Here is a 21,063-nt window from a genome sequence, read left to right as displayed (position 1 = left end):
CCCCAGCTACGCACTGAAGAGCTGCACCACATTGTATATAATAAGTTTATGTAACCAGCGGTAACAGAATATTAGATGCCTCAGTGCCGCACATACTTCTGCCCCAGCTACACACTGAAGAGCTGCACCATATTGTATATAATAAGTTTATGTAACCAGCGGTAACAGAATATTAGATGCCTCAGTGCTGCACACAGTGATGTTGTCTGTAGACGCACACAGCTAGGGTAAAAACAAACAATGCTTTTTATGTTATTGCATTTAACTTTTTCTCCTGGTATCCTTTGTTTAAACTTATCTTCTTCCAGTAACAAAATACCTAAGTATGCTCAGAAGTGTGCACGTGCCTGGAGCACTGTATGTAGAGCACACAAATAAGCCTACTTCAGTATACTCTCATAATAAACATTGCTACCTTATATAAAGTTTGCTCATGTGCCTATTTCAGTATGTTTTCATTACAATCACGGCTACCATACATAAAGCACGCTCCTGAGACTACCTCAGTATGCTCTCATGACAAACACTGCTGTCATAAATAGAGCGTCCTTAATCGTACTGCATATCTATATAATGTCAGTGTAATTTTTAAATCCATGACCCTATAACATATTTAATTGTTGCCATCCTGCTGTGTCTGCTGCTCTCTTCAAAACTGATCTATTATTTTAACCCTTTACAGGTGCCAGTTCTAATGCCCCACACGTTTACACTGGGTGCCACCATTTTGGAGTGTAGGTATTCTTGCACCCTGGGACAGAAGTAGTGCGTATTCACAAGACCAGTGATGCTGCCGGCTTTCTACCATCTATACTGTGCACCTGGGGTTAGTGTGTGTGACTAACCTGGAGATTTATATTTTTGCAGCCCCTGCACTGCTCTATATTATTCATGTGGCTTTTTATACAAAGTTATTTCACTTTAACACTGTATAAAAACTGCAAAAATATAAAACCTCAAACACTGTATTATGTGATAACATTTATGTTAAATTATGCAATTGATTTGTGCTTTGGAATCAATTTTGTTGGCAAAGTGGTTTGAAAAATCTTGAGCTGAGAGAGAAGTGGAAATAGAAGGTAGGGTGGGCAGAGAACAGTATTTATTTCAATAAATATTTTTTCTGCAGCTCATTTTAAAATGAAATTCGAATTTAGGCATTTACACTAATGCACCAACTAAACTGCAATATGTTGATTAACTGGAGAGTTAAGAAATTTTTAAATTTTTATAATATATTGCATTGCAAATTATCTGCAGAAAAAAAATGTGTTATGTATTTAAAATGTCTCAAATATTCTTTTCCCTTTGCTTTTGGTCTAAAATTACATAATTAGAAGGTTAAATGTAATAAAAAGGAGCATTTCTCATAAAAAGCTAGGAGGCAAGGCTAAATAAATAAATACACATTTATATATATATATGTATGTATGTGTGTGTGTGTGTGTGTGTGTAACTAATGCAGGGACAGTTTTTATAATGTTATTACTAAAATTGCCATTTTATGTTCATTAGCTCTCATCCTATTGGCTGATTTGAACAGCCAATAGGATTTCAGTAGCTCTCATCCTATTGGCTGATTTGAATTTCAAGAATCAAATCAGCCAAAAGGGATGCAAGGAATGCCATTTTGAAAAGGTTATCTTGCATTGAAGATCCAGTGTACGGCGGTGACCATATGAAGAGGACGCTCCACGTCTAATGTCTTCAAGGATGGATCCGCTCTGCGCCGCCAGGATGAAGATAGAAGACGCCACCTGAATGAAGATAGAAGACGCCTCCTGGGTGAAGACTTCTCGCCGCCTGGGTGAAAACTTCTTGCCGCCTGGATGAGGATGGATGTCCAGACTTCAGAAACTGAGTGGATCTTCGGGGGTAAATGTTAGTGGTTTTATTTTTAGATTAGGGTTTGGGCTTTAGGTATAAGAGCTGAATGCCCTTTTCAGGGCAATGTAAAAGAGCTGAATGCCCATACAAATGCCCTTTTCAGGATAATGGGTAGCTTAGGTTTTTGTTAGAGTTAGGTTTATTTATTTTGGGGGGGTTGGTTGATGGGTTTTACTATTGGGGGGTCTTTGTATTTTTTTCAAGGTAAAAGCTGATTTATTCAGGGCGATGCCCTACAAAAGGCCCTTTTGAGGGCTATTAGAGGTTTATTGTAGGCTAGGGGGTGTTTTTATTTTGTGGAGGCTTTTAATTTTTATAGGGCTATTAGATTAGGTGTAATTGTATTTATTTTATATAATTTTGTTAGTTATTTTTCGTAATTTAGTATTTTTTGTAATTTTTTTAATGTGTAATTTTGTTTTTTTAATTGGTAGTTATTTTAATTTTACTATAATAGTTTAGTATAATAGTTATGTTAGGTTAATTTATAGTTTAAAAAGTTTTTTTTAATTTCACAGGTAAGTTTTTATTTATTTTAAGATATGGATATTTTAATTTAAAGTTAGGGGGTGATAGATTTAGGGGTTAATAGTTTCATTTATTAGTGGCGGTGTGGAGGGGCTGGCGGTTTATGGGGTTAATAGGTTTATTTAGTGGCGGTAATGTGGGAGGCCAGAGGTTTAGGGGTTAATTAATTTATTATAGTGGCGGCGTTGTCGGGGAGTGGCGGAATAGGGGTTAATAACTTTTATTAATGGCGGCGATGTCAGGAGTGGCAGATTAGGATTTAATACATTTATTTTGGTGGCGGAAATGTGGGGGGCGACAGATTAGGGATGTTTAGACTTGGGGTTTATGTTAGGGTATTAAACGTAACTTTTTCCCCCCATAGAAATCAATGGGGTTGCGTTATGGAGCTTTTCATTCTGCACTTCAGGTGTTAGTTTTTTTTCCTAACACTCTCTCCCCATTGATGTCTATGGGGAAAGCGTGCACAAGCACGTCAAAGCAGCCCTTGGCTTTTGTGCGGTATGGAGCTTAACGCCACCATATCGCACGCACAAGGAGACTTTTCAGAAACTTGTAATGGCAGCGCTATGGTGGGTGAAACTTTTGTTGCGTTAGTATCGCACCCTCTAAAGCGCAAAACTTGTAATCTAGGCGATAGTTTTTTATAACTTTACCATAAAACAAACAGTTTGGGCTAGATTACGAGTGGAGCGCTAAATATCGCTTGCATGCAAGAAATATTAGTGCTCCACTGAGTAGTACCAGCGTACGCTAATGTGCACTGGTATTACGAGTAAAGCGCAATGCGAACACGAGCACATAAATATATATATGTATATAGGCATATACATATATATTTACTGGGAGCACACAGTTGCTAAAGCACTTTTCAGTGCCTTTTTTTTCTTTTGTAACACCCCACTCCCACCAACTTTAGAATCCCAAAAACTGCCTAGTGCAGTTGTTTATTTAAAAATATACATTTGCTTAAAAAAAAAAAAAAAAAAATTAATAAAAAAACTATAATGCCCTCTATTTTGAGGGCATTTGGGGCACTTTTAGAAAATTAACCAGGTCTGAATTTTTTGAGCGCTAATTGCCACTGCAAACTTGTAATGGCTATTTATCGTGCACCTGCAAACGGCAAAATGTGCCCGTTTGCGTGAGAAATTAGCGCTCCACTTGTAATCTAGCCTTTTTTTGTATTACCCAGACAAACCATAGCACCAAATACACAAACTGGTCCTTTTACCTTACTTGTCTGTTACTAATTTTACATATTTTAATCTGAAAGGGAATTTTAGACACAGCAAGCATGCACTCTCACTTGTAACTTGTATGCCTCAGACACAATATGCGTCCACTCTCACTTGCAACTTGTATGGCTCAGACACAACATGCATGCACACTCAATATGCGCACACACACTCTTGTAACTTGCGTGCCTCAGACACAACATGAGTGCACTGTCATTTGCAACCTGCATGCCTCAGACACAACATGCGTGCACACTCACTTGTATCTTGTATGCCTCACACTCAATATGCGCGCACACTCTCTTGTAACCTCTGTGACTCAGACACAACATGAGTGCACTCTCACTTGTAACTTGTATGCCTCAGATACAACATGAGTGTACACTTACATGTAATTTGTGTGTCTCAGACACAATATGCATGCACTCTTACGTGTAACATGTCTGCCTCAGACACATGTATGCACACTCACTTATAACCTGTCTGTCTCAGATACAACATGTGTGCACACTCACTTGTAACCTGCATGCCTCAAGCACAACACACATGCACACTCACCTCAGCTGGAACTGTCACTAGGGTTGGCACCCAGCCAGTATTTTACCAGCACAGCCGGTAATCACTGATTAGGAGCCGGTGCCGGTATTAGTAAAATACCGGCAATGCAAAAGCCGGTTTTCACTCAAGTTAAATATTAGTGTTTTGTAATAAGATTTGTGTTGGTAAAAAAAAAAAAAAGGACCAGCACTAGTCAGTTTCTCCTCCCCGTCAGCTGGCTGCACAGTGACATCACATTGGAGCGGAGTAACGGCCGTTTATGTGCCTCTGCCACTTATTGATACCAGCGGGCAGCGTGTAACCACTGTGATGTTATCAGCATGACTCCTTAACCCCGCCCCCCAAGCATGATCATAACAATAACAATATGCGCGCCCAGCCGCTTGACTGGCTCTGTGTGAGGAGATGAATGGGGTACTTGGGGTTTAGGTTCTATTCCGAACACGAATAGTTTTCGCTTTCTCTACAGGCTTATCGCTCCTGCAGGATTGTTTGTGAGCTGTGCATGAGTCAGGTCTGGTTCCTTCTTTTAGGATGGTCCTGTCCAACCTTTTTGAAGTTTGATTGCTTTCTTATTAAAAGTCTTTTCTATTTTTACCAATCTTATACTTACTTTAGGGCTCTAGGTATTTATTTATTTATAGACTTATAGGGCTAATCATGAGGACCAATTAGAATAGATCATTCATTTTAAAAGGATGATAAGGAAAGAGTGTGTTATCCTGGAAAAGCCTGCTACTGCAGAGAAATATATGTCGGATGCGCATCATGTCACCAGGAAGGGGTGTGCCACTTTTGTATAGAGATACAGAGACACATAGTAACATTTCACGACTGTTGATAGAGCGAGACTGATACAGCATTTTTAAATCCCAGTTTGTTTTCTTAGCTTTGTATTGTAACTCTGAGGAACTTTTTATATCTTGTTTTAATTTACATATGGAATCAGTGCCATGTGGTTAAAATGGTATGGTATCTCACAGGGAGATGAGAAGGCGCGCTATTCAGAACAAATAGAATAAGCAATACGAATAGATCTGTGATCCCAAAACATATAATGTTCCCACAAATAGTTACTCCGTCTTTGTCGAGTGTTCTTACTCGGCCGACGGCTCAGGAAAAAGTTATAATGACAGTCCGTATGCGTACGGTGTTCCTCTGTGTTTCTGTGCAGGCAGCTCCTCTTGTTCCCAGAGGGCAGGGCTGAAACTGTTTTAGAGAGAGAGATGGAGAGGGCGCCAAATAGCGTAATATTGTTTCAGAAAGAGATGATACAAAAAACAGATAGGTAATGTGCTTACCAATGACTGTGGTACTGTGCTATGACCAGTACTATCTCGCCTGCTAGCACTTTAATCAGTGGCTAGTACACTGTTGGATAAGATCCTTCCCGGGGCTTTTCCTCGGTTCAGCAACTTCACTGTATTGCTCAATTAGGTTTCGATTCAAGAGAGATACACAACTTCCAAAGTTTAAAAGAATTTAAAAGGCTTTATTATAACGCGTTTCTCGACCACCAAGGGTCGTTTCTTCAGATATCAAAGCGAATAAAAAATGTTACAAATTTAGACATTTTATACACATTTGTATGATTAAAAGGAAGTTGTCACAAAAGTTGCAGACCAATGAGAAACATTACAAGATTCAACTGAAAAGCCGGAAAAAAGGGCTTGACAGGTGTTACAATTAGTGTGAGTCTGAACAGCATTAGATGGTCATGATTGTTTTGAAATTAGAAATTAGAACAGCTGTAGACTTCAAATAGAAAAAAGTCTTGGATTTACCAACATAGCATATTTAAAAAGAAAAAAGTATAACCACAATTTAAACGCTTCAGTTTAAAATAATTAAAGTGGACATGCATTATTTTTGAAAAATTGTACACAAAAAAATTTGTACACAATATATATAAAGAATGAAGACCATTGTGTAATAAATTATGAATAATGGTCAGCCTAAATGCTGTGTTGTGTGTTAAAGGGACATTTACTGTGTTGCACATTAAAGGGACATTTGTAACAAAAAATGCAAAAGATGTATATCAGAACTTTGTCGACTTGGGTTCAGAATTATAATATTGAATACAAACTTGAATACAGACTTGTATGTGAATAATGTAAATGTATGATGCATATAACTAAAATCTATGTGTTGATAAATGCGAGGAAGAAGTTAACAAAGTAACCTATAGGCATCTTTCAATAAATGTTAACGAAGTAACCCATAGATGTCTTTTATTAAATGCTATTTGTTGTTATGCATGATGCCTAAAACCTGTATAATTTCTAAGCTGACAATTGTGGAAAGACCTATGATATATTCTTGAGTGTCATATCCTTTTAAAATTTATTGAGTATATGTCAAATACCTTTTTATGTGATCTATTGCTATAGTGTATTGTCGGTTATGGCCTCAATACATGTAAGGTGAAATAACAATCAAATAGTTAAACGAAATGTTTATGATTGTTATCATTCTTTATTATTTGAATTTGACTTATAATAATGTTCTAGTGCGGTGTCTAAGTTGTGAATGTACACCTAGAATTGTTTGTGCAAATTTCAGATATTTTATGATTATATTAGAAAGGTGATGTGGAAGATAGATATTTGATATGTGGTTGATATGAACGATAGATGAATATACCTTGTTATTGTGGAAAAAATGATGTGTATGTAAGTGTTGGAAAACGATATATGTCACCCAAAAAAAGTGTTCCACATTTAAGTGTGGACCTATGTCGTGTGTTTGGTATATATTGTTATATAGATATGATCATGGTGTGTGTATAGTGTCATGTGAGTGAACTGATATTAATTTGTTCATAATGAACGATGTGTGCAAAAAAGTTAAAAGGTGTATCTATGATGACAAACATGTTAATGTGTTGATCTATTGTTCAAAATTAACGATAAACGCAAAGTTGTGAAAAGTGTATCTGTAAATGACAGATGTGTAAATGTATTGATCTGTTGTTTAAAAATGACACTGGATAGACAAAAATAACGATACACGCAAAGTTGTGAAAAGTATATCTGTAAATGACAGATGTGTAAATGTATTGATCTATTGTTTAAAAATGACACTGGATAGACATGAATTAATGAAACAGAAAAATAAATATTAATGTATTGTAAGCTACATTAAGGGATATATAAATATTTGAAAACTGAGAGATAAGTTGATTTGCTGTGGAAGTAATGTAAATTAATTGAAGGCTGCCAGATCTAAATTGGCATTAAGCCCCAATGGATATAGTGTTCTTAAACGGTATATCCAGAATGTTTCACTGGTTTCCTCATCCGGGGTTCTCAGCTGACGCCTCACACACAGATTTTCTGTTATTTCCACTTTCACTATATCAGCGTTATCTTAATTTGTACAAATAAAGCAGATTCAGTTTTTATATCACATGATCTAGTTTTTATAACTTGACCATAAAACAGTTTGTGTATTTCCAAGAAAGAAATTAACAACAAATACTCACACTGTGGTTCTTTTCCATCTGTTCTTTTACTTTTTTACTTAAAGGGACAGTAAACAACACATTATAAAAAGATTTTCCGCAGGTAATAAATTAACATAATAGGTAAGAGTGACTTTTTTCGAATGCCTTAAAGGGACAGGACCCCCTTATTTTTCTTTATGACTCACAGACCATACAATTTTAAACAATTTTCCATTTTAGTTCTATCATCAAAATTAGCTTAATTTGCTTGGTATCCTTTATAGAAGAAGCAGTAATGTGCTAGTGAGAGCTAGCTGAGCACATTGGATGAACCAGTGGGAAGAAGCTTATATATGCAGCTGCAAATCACTTGCTAGCTCCCAGTAGGGTATTACTGCTCTTAAGCCTACCTGGGTATGCTTTTCAACAAAAAACAACAAGAGAAAGAAGCAAATAAGTAAATTGGAAAGTTATTTAAAAATTGTATGCTCTGTATGAATCATGAAAGTTTAATTTTGACTTTACTGTACAATAAACACTGAGATTGTAATATAAACTAATTGTGTATAGCAAAAAAGGTTGCAATATATTTTCATTACCTAGTTTGCTCTTTTTCCTGTAATTTAAAGCGATGGTAAACTCTCCCCTTTTTAAAATCAGATCCTGAATGTTAGTGATATTTTATATGGAGTTTAATTCATCAGTGGTAATAAAGTTGCGCTATAACTTACTTTTTAATATAGATATAAAATTAAAATCACAGAAAAAAATGGCTTTTGAAGTGGATGCTAACGGTTTGAATTGTTGTCCAATCAGTATTCTAGCTACAACAAAAGTGCCATATGGGGAGAGCGCTGATTGGACAACAATTCAAACCTTTGGCTCACAGAAAAAATGATTTTTGAAGTGGGCGGCGGAACGCGGGGAATATTAATTTTATATCTATATTAAAAAGTAAGTTATTGTGCAACTTCATTACATCTGATGAATTAAACTCCATCTAAAATATCACTAATATTCCGGATCTGATTTTAAAAAAAGGGAGAGTTTACCATCACTTTAACCCCTTAACGACCGAGGACGTGCAGGGTACGTCCTCAAAAAAAAGGCAGTTAACGCCTGAGGACGTACCCTGCACGTCCTCGGTGTGGAAAGCAGCTGGAAGCGATCCCGCTCGCTTCCAGCTGCTTTCCGGTTATTGCAGTGATGCCTCGATATGGAGGCATCCTGCAATAACCTTCTTAAGCCATCCGGTGCAGAGAGAGCCACTCTGTGGCCCTCTCTGCACCGGAGATCGGTGGCTCCCTGCGTTGGTGGGTGGGAGCCGGACCGGGAGGCAGGTGGCGGCCATCGATGGCCCTGGTTATGTGCAGGGGGGGCGGGATCGTGGGCGGGGATGACCGGGGGCGCGCACGGACGCGCGCGCGTGCACGGGAGGGCGGGGGCGGGCGCGTGCACGGGGAGGGAGCGGGTGGGAACCGCTACGCTACAGAAAATGCATTAATTAAAAATGTTAAAATGTCTAAGTAGTTTAAAAAACAACAACTGATCAGCAAGGTGGTGGGGTGGTGGGGGTTTGTCTGTGTACAGAAAAAAGCCAAAAAAAATAAAAAAAAGCACCTTTTTTTTTGCAAACTGGGTACTGGCAGATAGCTGCCAGTACCCAAGATGGCCCCCAATGAGGCAGAGGGGAGGGTTAGAGAGCGGTTTTGGGGGGGATCAGGGAGGTTGGGGGCTAAGGGGGGGACCCTACACCCTAGCATATGTAAATATGCAAAAAAAAAAATTGTTTTTTTAAAAAACCCTTTTATTTTAGTACTGGCAGACTTTCTGCCAGTACTTAAGATGGCGGGTACAATTGTGGGGTGGGGGAGGGAAGGGAGCTGTTTGGGAGGGATCAGGGGGTGGGATGTGTCAGGTGGGAGGCTGATCTCTACACTAAAGCTAAAATTAACCCTGCAAGCTCCCTACAAACTCCCTAATTAACCCCTTCACTGCTAGCCATAATACACGTGTGAGGCGCAGCAGGATTTAGCGGCCTTCTAATTACCAGAAAGCAACGCCAAAGTCATATATGTCTGCTATTTCTGAACAAAGGGGATCCCAGACAAGTATTTACAACCATTTGTGCCATAATTGCACAAGCTGTTTGTAAATTATTTCAGTGAGAAACCTAAAATTGTGAAAAATTTAACTTTTTTTTCAATTTGATCGCATTTGGCGGTGAAATGGTGGCATGAAATATACCAAAATGTGCCTAGATCAATACTTGGGGTTGTCTACTATACTACACTAAAGCTAAAATTAACCCTACAAGCTCCCTAAAAGCTCCCTAATTAACCCCTTAACTGCTGGGCATAATACACTTGTGGTGCGCAGTGGCATTTAGCGGCCTTCTAATTACCAAAAAGCAACGCCAAAGCCATATATATCTGCTATTTCTGAACAAAGGGGATCCCAGAGAAGAATTTACAACCATTTATGCCATAATTGCACAAGTTGTTTGTAAATAATTTCAGTGAGAAACCGAAAGTTTGTGAAAAAATTTGTGAAAAAGTGAACGATTTTTTGTATTTGATCGCATTTGGCGGTGAAATGGTGGTATGAAATATACCAAAATTGGCCTAGATCAATACTTTGGGATGTCTACTAAAAAAAAATATATACATGTCAAGGGATATTCAGGGATTCCTGAAAGATATTAGTGTTCTAATGTAACTAGCGCTAATTTTGGAAAAAAGTGGTTTGGAAATAGCAAAGTGCTACTTGTATTTATTGCCCTATAACTTGCAAAAAAAGCAAAGAACATGTAAACATTGGGTATTTCTAAACTCAGGACAAAATTTAGAAACTATTTAGCATGGGTGTTTTTTGGTGGTTGTAGATATGTAACAGATTTTGGGGGTCAAAGTTAGAAAAAGTGTGTTTTTTTTCCATTTTTCCTCATATTTTATATATTTTTTTTATAGTAAATTATAAGATATGATGAAAATAATGGTATCTTTAGAAAGTCCATTTAGTGGTGAGAAAAACGGTATATAATATGTGTGGGTACAGTAAATGAGTAAGAAGAAAATTACAGCTAAACACAAACACCGCAAAAATGTAAAAATAGCCTTGGTCCCAAACGGACAGAAAATGGAAAAGTGCTGTGGTCATTAAGGGGTTAAGCCTGAAACCTGTGGGATTTCAAGAAATCAAATTTAGAAGAGCACATGGCAGACTTCACAAGCCTGACCCTGCTATATATCTGCCCATAATTGGTCTCAGGAAAGGTGCTTAGATACAATACAGCAAAACATACAATACTGCAAATAAATTATATTTTGCTAACGTAATGATTGTACCTAGTCTTGTCTACTCTAGTAATAAGTCCAGATCTGTTACTATAAAAAGAATGGCAGCAAACGAGGTGCTAACTCCTTTATTCTGGGCTGTGCTCTGCTATATTCCCGTATAAAACTACAACATGAACTAAACAAGGGTTAAACTCATTGTATTATCTGTGCTTATAAAGCAGACAGTAAACTACAAGGGAGAGCAGTAAGTAACTGTGTGCACAGCCCCGGCAGACTCTCACGTATTTCTACTCACCGGCAGGGAGGGAGAGCAGTAAGTAACTGTGTGCACAGCCCCGGCAGACTCTCACGTATTACTACTCACCGGCAGGGAGGGAGAGCAGTAAGTAACTGTGTGCACAGCCCCGGCAGACTCTCACGTATTACTACTCACCGACAGGGAGGGAGAGCAGTAAGTAACTGTGTGCACAGCCCCGGCAGACTCTCACGTATTACTACTCACCGGCAGAGAGGGAGAGCAGTAAGTAACTGTGTGCACAGCCCCGGCAGACTCTCACGTATTACTACTCACCGGCAGGGAGGGAGAGCAGTAAGTAACTGTGTGCACAGCCCCGGCAGACTCTCACGTATTACTACTCACCGGCAGGGAGGGAGAGCAGTAAGTAACTGTGTGCACAGCCCCGGCAGACTCTCACGTATTACTACTCACCGGCAGGGAGGGAGAGCAGTAAGTAACTGTGTGCACAGCCCCAGCAGACTCTCACGTATTACTACTCACCGGCAGGGAGGGAGAGCAGTAAGTAACTGTGTACACAGCCCCGGAAGACTCTCACGTATTACTACTCACCGGCAGGGAGGGAGAGCAGTAAGTAACTGTGTGCACAGCCCCAGCAGACTCTCACGTATTACTAATCACCGGCAGGGAGGGAGAGCAGTAAGTAACTGTGTGCACAGCCCCGGCAGACTCTCACGTATTACTACTCACCGGCAGGGAGGGACCAATGTATTTTAGTCTGATGACTATTCCTGTCATCTGTCTCATCCTCTTCCTTCACATTTAATAGCCCAGTGCCCGGGTTTTCCTCTAGACGCCCTGTAATTACAGCAGGAAATTACCTGATAGTACACGGTACAGTATAAACTTATATAACATGAGCTTGTACCTAAAGATAAATTATATTTTGCTAACGTAATGATTGTACCTAGTCTTGTCTACTCTAGTAATAAGTCCAGATCTGTTACTATAAAAAGAATGGCAGCAAACGAGGTGCTAACTCCTTTATTCTGGGCTGTGCTCTGCTATATTCCCGTATAAAACTACAACATGAACTAAACAAGGGTTAAACTCATTGTATTATCTGTGCTTATAAAGCAGACAGTAAACTACAAGGGAGAGCAGTAAGTAACTGTGTGCACAGCCCCGGCAGACTCTCACGTATTTCTACTCACCGGCAGGGAGGGAGAGCAGTAAGTAACTGTGTGCACAGCCCCGGCAGACTCTCACGTATTACTACTCACCGGCAGGGAGGGAGAGCAGTAAGTAACTGTGTGCACAGCCCCGGCAGACTCTCACGTATTACTACTCACCGACAGGGAGGGAGAGCAGTAAGTAACTGTGTGCACAGCCCCGGCAGACTCTCACGTATTACTACTCACCGGCAGAGAGGGAGAGCAGTAAGTAACTGTGTGCACAGCCCCGGCAGACTCTCACGTATTACTACTCACCGGCAGGGAGGGAGAGCAGTAAGTAACTGTGTGCACAGCCCCGGCAGACTCTCACGTATTACTACTCACCGGCAGGGAGGGAGAGCAGTAAGTAACTGTGTGCACAGCCCCGGCAGACTCTCACGTATTACTACTCACCGGCAGGGAGGGAGAGCAGTAAGTAACTGTGTGCACAGCCCCAGCAGACTCTCACGTATTACTACTCACCGGCAGGGAGGGAGAGCAGTAAGTAACTGTGTGCACAGCCCCGGAAGACTCTCACGTATTACTACTCACCGGCAGGGAGGGAGAGCAGTAAGTAACTGTGTGCACAGCCCCAGCAGACTCTCACGTATTACTAATCACCGGCAGGGAGGGAGAGCAGTAAGTAACTGTGTGCACAGCCCCGGCAGACTCTCACGTATTACTACTCACCGGCAGGGAGGGACCAATGTATTTTAGTCTGATGACTATTCCTGTCATCTGTCTCATCCTCTTCCTTCACATTTAATAGCCCAGTGCCCGGGTTTTCCTCTAGACGCCCTGTAATTACAGCAGGAAATTACCTGATAGTACACGGTACAGTATAAACTTATATAACATGAGCTTGTACCTAAAGATAATACTTCCTCCCTTTGGACTGACCAACATCAACAATTACACATTAAAGTAACTACACAGCTCTGTGCCTATAAACCATATTAAACCGCTGATTTAGTGCTCCTTATATGTGACCAACAACACCACATACACATTATTATAGGGCTGCAACTAACGATTATTTTCATAATCGATTAATCGACCGATTATTTTTTCGATTAATCGACTAATCGGATAAAAAAAAATAATCAATAATAGTTTCCTATATTTTCAATAAAATCAACATACTGAGTGTTACAAATATAAACTTCAGACTAAAACTTTACATTAGCACAACTGTTTGTCCAATTTTTAAGCAGCAGAGCACAGTTTTATAATTAAACAAAACCAAAAACTGTTTGAAAAGAGGTAGAACTAGAAAGAGTTAGACTATCACTGTTAATAACATTCTGTTCACATTCTATTCACATGCTCCTGGCTGAGGCTTGTTCTCTGTTTGCAGCTATATTTCCTGCAGCAGAGAAGATGTATAAGTAGGGTTTTGCCAATTTCACCAAAGTGGGATATTTATCTTTGTTAGCTCTTCACCAATGCTAAGTGTTTTCCACCTTGGCAAGGGGCCTCTCAATAAAGTAACCCTTGACTTCATTCAAACATAAAAAAATATCTTGAATATCTATATGCAATGGTAAATAACCAGCTATAAGGTTAGGGGAAAATATCTAGTCCACTCTAAAAATGACAGATATATACCTATAAAGGTTAAATCAGGTACATATTATCGCAATTTATTAAAAATATAAAAAAACAATAAAAAACAAATCAAAAGTGCTAAGGACTATATATCAATAACAGGACAAAGCCTTACACATTTATTTATATAGTACATATAATCAGCAATAGCAAGTAATACGCCAACAATTGTGCAAACGGATAATAGTGCATATCAATTTAAATAACTCCCATCAATCTAGGGGCTAGGTGTAAATAACAAGCTTGGCACTATCATGAAAAGCATAGTTCCAAATCACCTGATTTATTATAAACAATCCAAACAATGACTATTATATCTGGGTTACACATAAGCCAGGGGTAGTTGTAAACGTAAGAAGAAAAAATGGGGTTTATTTAGCAGCGCTAAAAAAAGCTAGGAAATGATGATACCAATCTAATTTATGTTTTATACAATCTAGTTTATTTAAAAATTCTTATAACACATAAAAACAACAGCAAATGCTTTTCCTAATTAATAAAGGGACGTCTCCCTTATACAACACTTATAAAAACAGACTAGAACCATATATTCCTAGAATTCCAGGTATAAAGGAATTAATTCTATAGATAACATATGGCAAGCAACAAATTTCTAAGATAAATGGTGAATTGAATATTTAAAAGGCACAAATGTATCAGTCCTAACAGCTTTACAGTTCTTCAGTAACAAATACAGTTATAAAGTTACACAGTTACTTTCCTTGGACATATAACTGGCTCAGGTGTGCTGGATAGTTAAAAAGGCAAAAAACAGCCAATATTCTGATTTAGGTGCCAAACAATCGTGGTTAATGGAAATGGTTAATTTAAAAGATGAATACCTTGATGTCTTTAAAGTTCAGTTTGCGTGTTTTAAAAAACGTAGTGCAAATTAGTGTAGAGGTACCTTAATCTGTCCTGGTTGCAACCGCTGATATTCTTCACTGTGAGGGATTCACAGACTGTTTGTTCCTGGTGCTTCTGATAAGTCACCTGACCTTCTCTTTGATTCAGAGGTCAGGGGTGATGATCCGTTCTGGTGATGTAGTTATCCTTTTTTTTGTTTTCCTTTCTTCTTATAGCCCAAATATTGTTTTCATCTGGGTTCCCTCAGACTTCTTAAGGTTTGAAGAAATCTTTGGTCAGTGTTTAGCAGTAACACCGTATTCCCTGAAGTTACCAAAGGTAGATTTTAACTTGCAGGGTCAGGAGAAAAGTTTAAAGTTGCAGGGTCACACAGCTTTGTGACAGTAGTAAATGAAGTTTAGTAGAGTGTAGCAGGTCCCATTCAACGCGTTTCACCCTTCTGGGCTTTATCAGGACGTATACTGTCCTGAAAAAGTGAAAAGTAGACGTCTGTAGACATCCTTTAGGCTAAGGGCATAACCATAAAACACAATACCATGTGCAGGAGCTCATTGGAGTGAAGCAGCTGGTGTTGTGCACATACCAACTAATCGATTACGAGATTCGTTGACAACTATTTTCATAATTGATTATTATCGATTATGACAATTAGTTGTTGCAGCTCTACATTATTATTATACTTTATTTATGAAGCGCCATCATATTCCGCAGCGCTGTCCATGGATACAGTTCATTTAAATAAAACAATAATATAAAACTTGTAAGAGACAGGACAAAATTTACAAACACATACAGGAGGAATTGAGGGCCCTATTCCCGTGGGAACTTACAATCTAGAAATTATTGTAACTACACAAACTCTGTGCCTATAAACTTTATTAAACCCCTGATTTATGGCTCCTTGTATGTGACCAACAACACCACATACACATTATAGTAACTGCACAGCTCTCTGCCTATAAACCTTATTAAAACCCTGATTTAGTGCTCCCTGTATGTGACCAACAACACCACATACACATTATAGTAACTACACAGCTCTGTGCCTATAAAGCTTATTAAACTCCTGATTTAGTGCTCCCTGTATGTGACCAACAACACCACATACACATTATAGTAATTACACAGCTCTGTGTCTATAACCCTTATTAAACTCCTGATTTAGTGCTCCCTGTATGTGACCAACAACACCACGTACACATTATAGTAACTACACAGCTCTATGCAGTGACGTTAGAGGCTGGTGAGGCAGTGGCTAGGATATGCCTTCATTCTTTAGATATCCTTTGTTGAAGAAATAGAAATGCACATGGGTGAGCCAATCGCATGAGACATCTATATGCAGCCACCAATCAGCAGCTACTGAGCATATTTAGATAAGATTTTAACAAAGGATATCAAAAGAATGAAGAAAATTAGATATTATATGTAAATTGGAAAGTTATTTAAAATTGCATGCTGTTTCTAAATCATGAAAGAAAACATATGGGTTTCATGTCCCTTTAAATGGTGTCTTGGAAAACTGGTCAACTTAGTAAACATCTGATTTTAGTCTAAAGGATTGTAACAGAAACTCTTGCCAGATAACAAAATGCTTTCTCTGATTAGGAGATCTAGAAATCCAGGCCCATTAAAATATGTTTAAAACATACTTTTTACTTTAATGCTGCAAATTATGCTTATAGATTCCTTCATTATTCAGTAAATATAAAAATGTCTTGATTCAGTGACAGCTGGTGAAATTTAAAGATGGTGGGGCGCTTGACCCCACCCCTTTAAATAAAGCCACATCCTCAGATGGCACCACCAATTCATTAATTAAATAAATAAAAGGTAGACCGAAACACAGAAAAGCACTCGGGGAGAGAGGGAGAGAGAGACGCGGGGAGAGGGAGAGAGACGGGGAGAGAGACACAGAGGGTTAGAGAGAAAGACACAATCACACAGAGGGTTAGAGAGACACATAAGGGATGAAAGAGTCAGAGGGGGAGGAAAAGAGACAGAGAGAGAAAGAGACCATGGGGGAGAACGACACATAAGGAGAGACAGAGGGAGTGGGAGAGAGAGACAGACAGAGAAAGAGAGATGGATAGAGAGAGACACACAAAGAGGGGAGAGACAGAGGGGAGAAACGGAGAGACAGAGGGGAGAGACGGAGAGAGAGGGGAGAGACAGAGGAGAGAGAGACAGAGGGGAGAGAGAGAGGGGAGAGAGAGAGGGGAGAGACAGAGGGGAGAGAGAGAGACAGAGAGAGAGAGAGAGAGACAGAGACAGACAGAGAGAGAGAGACAGAGACAGACAGAGAGAGAGAGAGAGAGAGAGAGAGAGAGAGAGAGAGAGAGAGAGAGAGAGAGAGAGAGAGAGAGAGAGAGAGAGAGAGAGAGAGAGAGAAAGACACAAAGGAGAGAGAGAGAGAGAGAGAGAGACACACACAGAAGAGAGAGAGACAGAGGGGAGAGACAGACAGAGGGGAGTGAGACAGAAGGGGGAGAAAGGGAGACAGAAGGAGGAGAGAGACACATAAGTGGGGAGAGAGGGAACACTGAAATGGGGGAGGCACCACTGAATGTTTAAGTAATATTTTAAGTGATTATCAAATGCTAATAGTCTACAATCTATTTTAAATATCTGAAACAGAACAGCAAATATGAATGGGAGCATTAATAAATTATCATTTGTTGTCTACATCAGGGTTGTTCAACATACACCTAAGGAATCCCTGGCTTAAATGAAATACTATAGCTACAGGAGCCATGGCGAATATTTGCTATAACTCATTCTAAACTGCTTGGTTTTATTTTACATTACCATGCTTTTGGTCTAGCTTACTCATCCATACAAACAGCATAATAGGAAGATGATGTTGTGAGAAAACACAGTTGCAGAGCTACAGAGAGTTCATAAGTCAGTAAGAGAGTGATGAGACTATAAACTAGTGTGCAGTATAGAGGCAAGCTGCTAAGGTAGTGGGTGTAAAGTTTGAGTAAACAAAATACAAAAACAATCCTTAAACTGCTGTAAAAGAGTAAAAAAACACTAAACCACATTCATTAAATTATCATTTTCACTAACAGAATCCCTTTCAGCAAAATCTAAGGTTGCAGAACTTACTACAATAAAAGGTGGCTAAAACACTGCTCTCTGCAAGTCTGCATCTCTTCCTGCTCTGTAAGGAAGTGACAGTGAAACATTCTACTACACTTGGAGGGGAGTACAGAACTCTCTTTTTTATTGAATCAAAGCTGGCAGCTGCACAGGGCAGCAACAAAATAAATGAAAGTTGTTTTTTTACATTTTTGTTTTGTTTTATATGATTTAACATCCAGCCCCAACCCTAAATTCCCCTGGCTGATGCCTCTCACTGGATTGGGTCAGCCCCAAAGAGGCCTGCCTCAAATAAGCACTTATGGGCCATGGAATGATCTTAACCACTTTCAACCAGTAGGTGGCGCAGCATGTTGCGTAATGAAGGGCAGCAGCCGGCAGACCTGCTTGTGCCTCTGCATTACACAACATGTAGCTGTGAAAAAAAAAATGCTGGGGAAAAAAATTGCAATATTTTTTAAAGACAATAAAAAAATATATATATTTTTGCCCATATGAGAGGTGAAGCCCTGCCTATAGTGACTGCACATAACTGGCTCTGTGCCTATAAACCTTATTAAACCACAATTTAGTGCTCCTTGTATGTGACCAATAACATTGTGTACATATTATAGTAACTATACAGCTCTGTGCCTATAAACCTTATCAAACCCCTGATGTAATGCTCCTTGTATGTGACCAACAACATCATGCACACATTATAGTAACTATACAGCTCTGTGCCTAAAAACCATATCAAACCCCTGATTTAGTGCTACCTGTATGTGACTAACAACACCACATACATATTATAGTAACTACACAGCTCTGTGCCTATAAACCTTATTAAACCCCTGATTTAGTGCTCCCTGTATGTGAGCAACAATACCACATACACATTATAGTAACTACACAGCTCCTTGCCTATAAACCTTATTAAACCAGATTTAGTGCTCTCTGTATGTGTCATATTCCTATTACTTAATCATACCTTTAAGTTAAGCCCTCCCTTTTCATACATCTATGCCTATCTCAGGGGCACCAAACACACCTTTTCCTTGCTTGATAGTTGCAAGTGCTCAGTGTACTAAACCTTGCTACTCAAGTAAACCAAACTACAGATGATCAGAACTTTTCATTCTTTTTATGTATTTAAAGAATACTTTGCTGACTCCCTGCCATTGATTCTTTTACCTCTGAGGAAATTGTGTGTTCCTCTGCAGCCTGTAAATTCAGCATCATTCCTGAGAATCTCATCAGACACAGCTTATTCAGTTCCGGCTCTCATCTCTTCCTCATATGTTTCAGCTCTCACTAATTTACAGCCTCACATCCAGGTTTGCTTTTAATTCTAAGTATACTCTGTTATACTATTAGCTACAAACTAACTAAAGTTATCGTCATTTTTGAGCAACTAACTGAAAACTATTTAGTTAAAGGGACAGTCTAGTCCAAAATAAACTTTCATGATTCAGATAGAGAATACAATTTTAAACATTTTTCCAATTTACTTTTATCACCAATATTGCTTTGTTCTCGTGGTATTCTTAGTTCAAAGCTAAACCTAGGAGGTTCATATGCTAATTTCTAAGCCCTTGAAGGCCGCCACTTCTCTCAGGGCATTTTGACAGTTTTTCACCACTAGAGGGTGTAAGTTCATGTGTGTCATATAGATAACACTGTGCTCACGCACGTGGAGTTCCAGGGAACCAGCTCTGATTGGCTAAAATGGATGTCTGTCAAAAGAACTGAAATAAGGGGGCAGTTTGCAGAGGCTTAGGTACAAAGTAATCACAGAGGTAAAAAGTGTATTTTATATAACTGTGTTGGTTATGCAAAACTAGGGAATGGCTAATAAAGGGATTATCTATCTTTTTAAACAATAAAAATTCTAGTGTAGACTGTCCCATTAAGTGTTGCAGTATGTAACCAACAACACCACATACACATTATAGTAATTGCATAGCTCTATGCCTATAAACATTATTAAACCAGCAAATATTAAGTTAATTAAATGGATACAGAAGTTAATAGTATGCTAGTGCTAAACAGTACAAGCACACTCGTGCATGACATAATAAAATGCAAAGTGATTAAAGAAAAAGTAGCAAACAACCTTTTTATCTATTGTTTTATTAAAGATGAAATTGGCACCATGAGCAAGTGCTGATTGGTTTTTACTGTGAACAAACAGTTACCTACCAATCAGCAACTATTTAAAGGGACAGTAAACATTCAGAATAATGTTATATAATTCTGCACACAGTGCAGAATTATAGAACATTATTTTAGCGGTAACTTAAAAAATTAAAAGTATTTCTAGATTTTGAAGTGTAATGTTGGACTCCGCTCCAGAATCTACTTAGTGGGTCTTGGATATTCAAATCGCTTTGCGGGCTTGCTGGCTAGTCAAAGCACGCCCAGTCGCACTATTGGACTAAATGTAGCTCGCTCCCGCTCTGGTCTAGTAGCGGGAGCGAACTACATTTAGTCCAATAGAGCGACCGGGCGTGCTGTGACTAGCCAGCAAGCCCACAAAGTGATTTGGATATCCAAGACCCGCTATGTAGATTCTGGAGCAGAGTCCAACGTTACACTTCAAAATCTAGAAATACTTTTAATTTTTTAAGTTACCGCTAAGATGTTCTATAATTCTGCACTGTGTGCAGAATTATATAACATTATTCTGAATGTTTACTGTTTTACTGTCCCTTAAAGAACAGGGACTGATATAGAGTGTGAGGACTTGATGAAAATCTCATGATTAACAACAAGACTATAGCAAGTTTTTAAACTCTGCTTAGCAGAAACTTTTGTAAATCACCAGTATACTACTAACCTCCATATCCCTTTAAAGGGACAGTTTACTCAAACTTTTTCTCCCCTTTAATTTGTTTCCAATGATCCACTTTTCCTGCTGGAATGTATTAAATTGTTTACAAGTAGCTCCTTTACCCTTATATTGGCATTTTAAATAGTTAATTTAGCATGTGGTATCCCCACCTATTCTGAAAGTTTGTGGCCGCAGGTTCAAGCTATAGATAAGCTTTGTAAACACAGCCAGCAGAAGAAATTATACTTCCAGTAGGATATAGCA

The 21,063-nt window shown here is 38.9% G+C and overlaps 1 protein-coding gene across 1 annotated transcript in view; it reads right to left on the bottom strand.

The window, feature by feature from the left end:
- Window positions 1-21,063, bottom strand: part of LOC128658001 (gastrula zinc finger protein XlCGF57.1-like) — a 157,801-nt gene that overhangs the window by 136,283 nt on the left and 455 nt on the right. The window contains exon 2 of the mRNA XM_053712441.1: window positions 11,944-12,051. Within this exon, the coding sequence (XP_053568416.1) occupies window positions 11,944-12,051 (108 nt within the window). The remainder of the gene's footprint in view (window positions 1-11,943; window positions 12,052-21,063) is intronic.

This window comes from Bombina bombina, chromosome 4 (assembly GCF_027579735.1).
Source record: "Bombina bombina isolate aBomBom1 chromosome 4, aBomBom1.pri, whole genome shotgun sequence".
Taxonomy (NCBI): Eukaryota; Metazoa; Chordata; class Amphibia; order Anura; family Bombinatoridae; genus Bombina; species Bombina bombina.
Note: the sequence above shows the minus strand (reverse complement) of the source record. Positions and strands in the feature narration are given on the sequence as shown.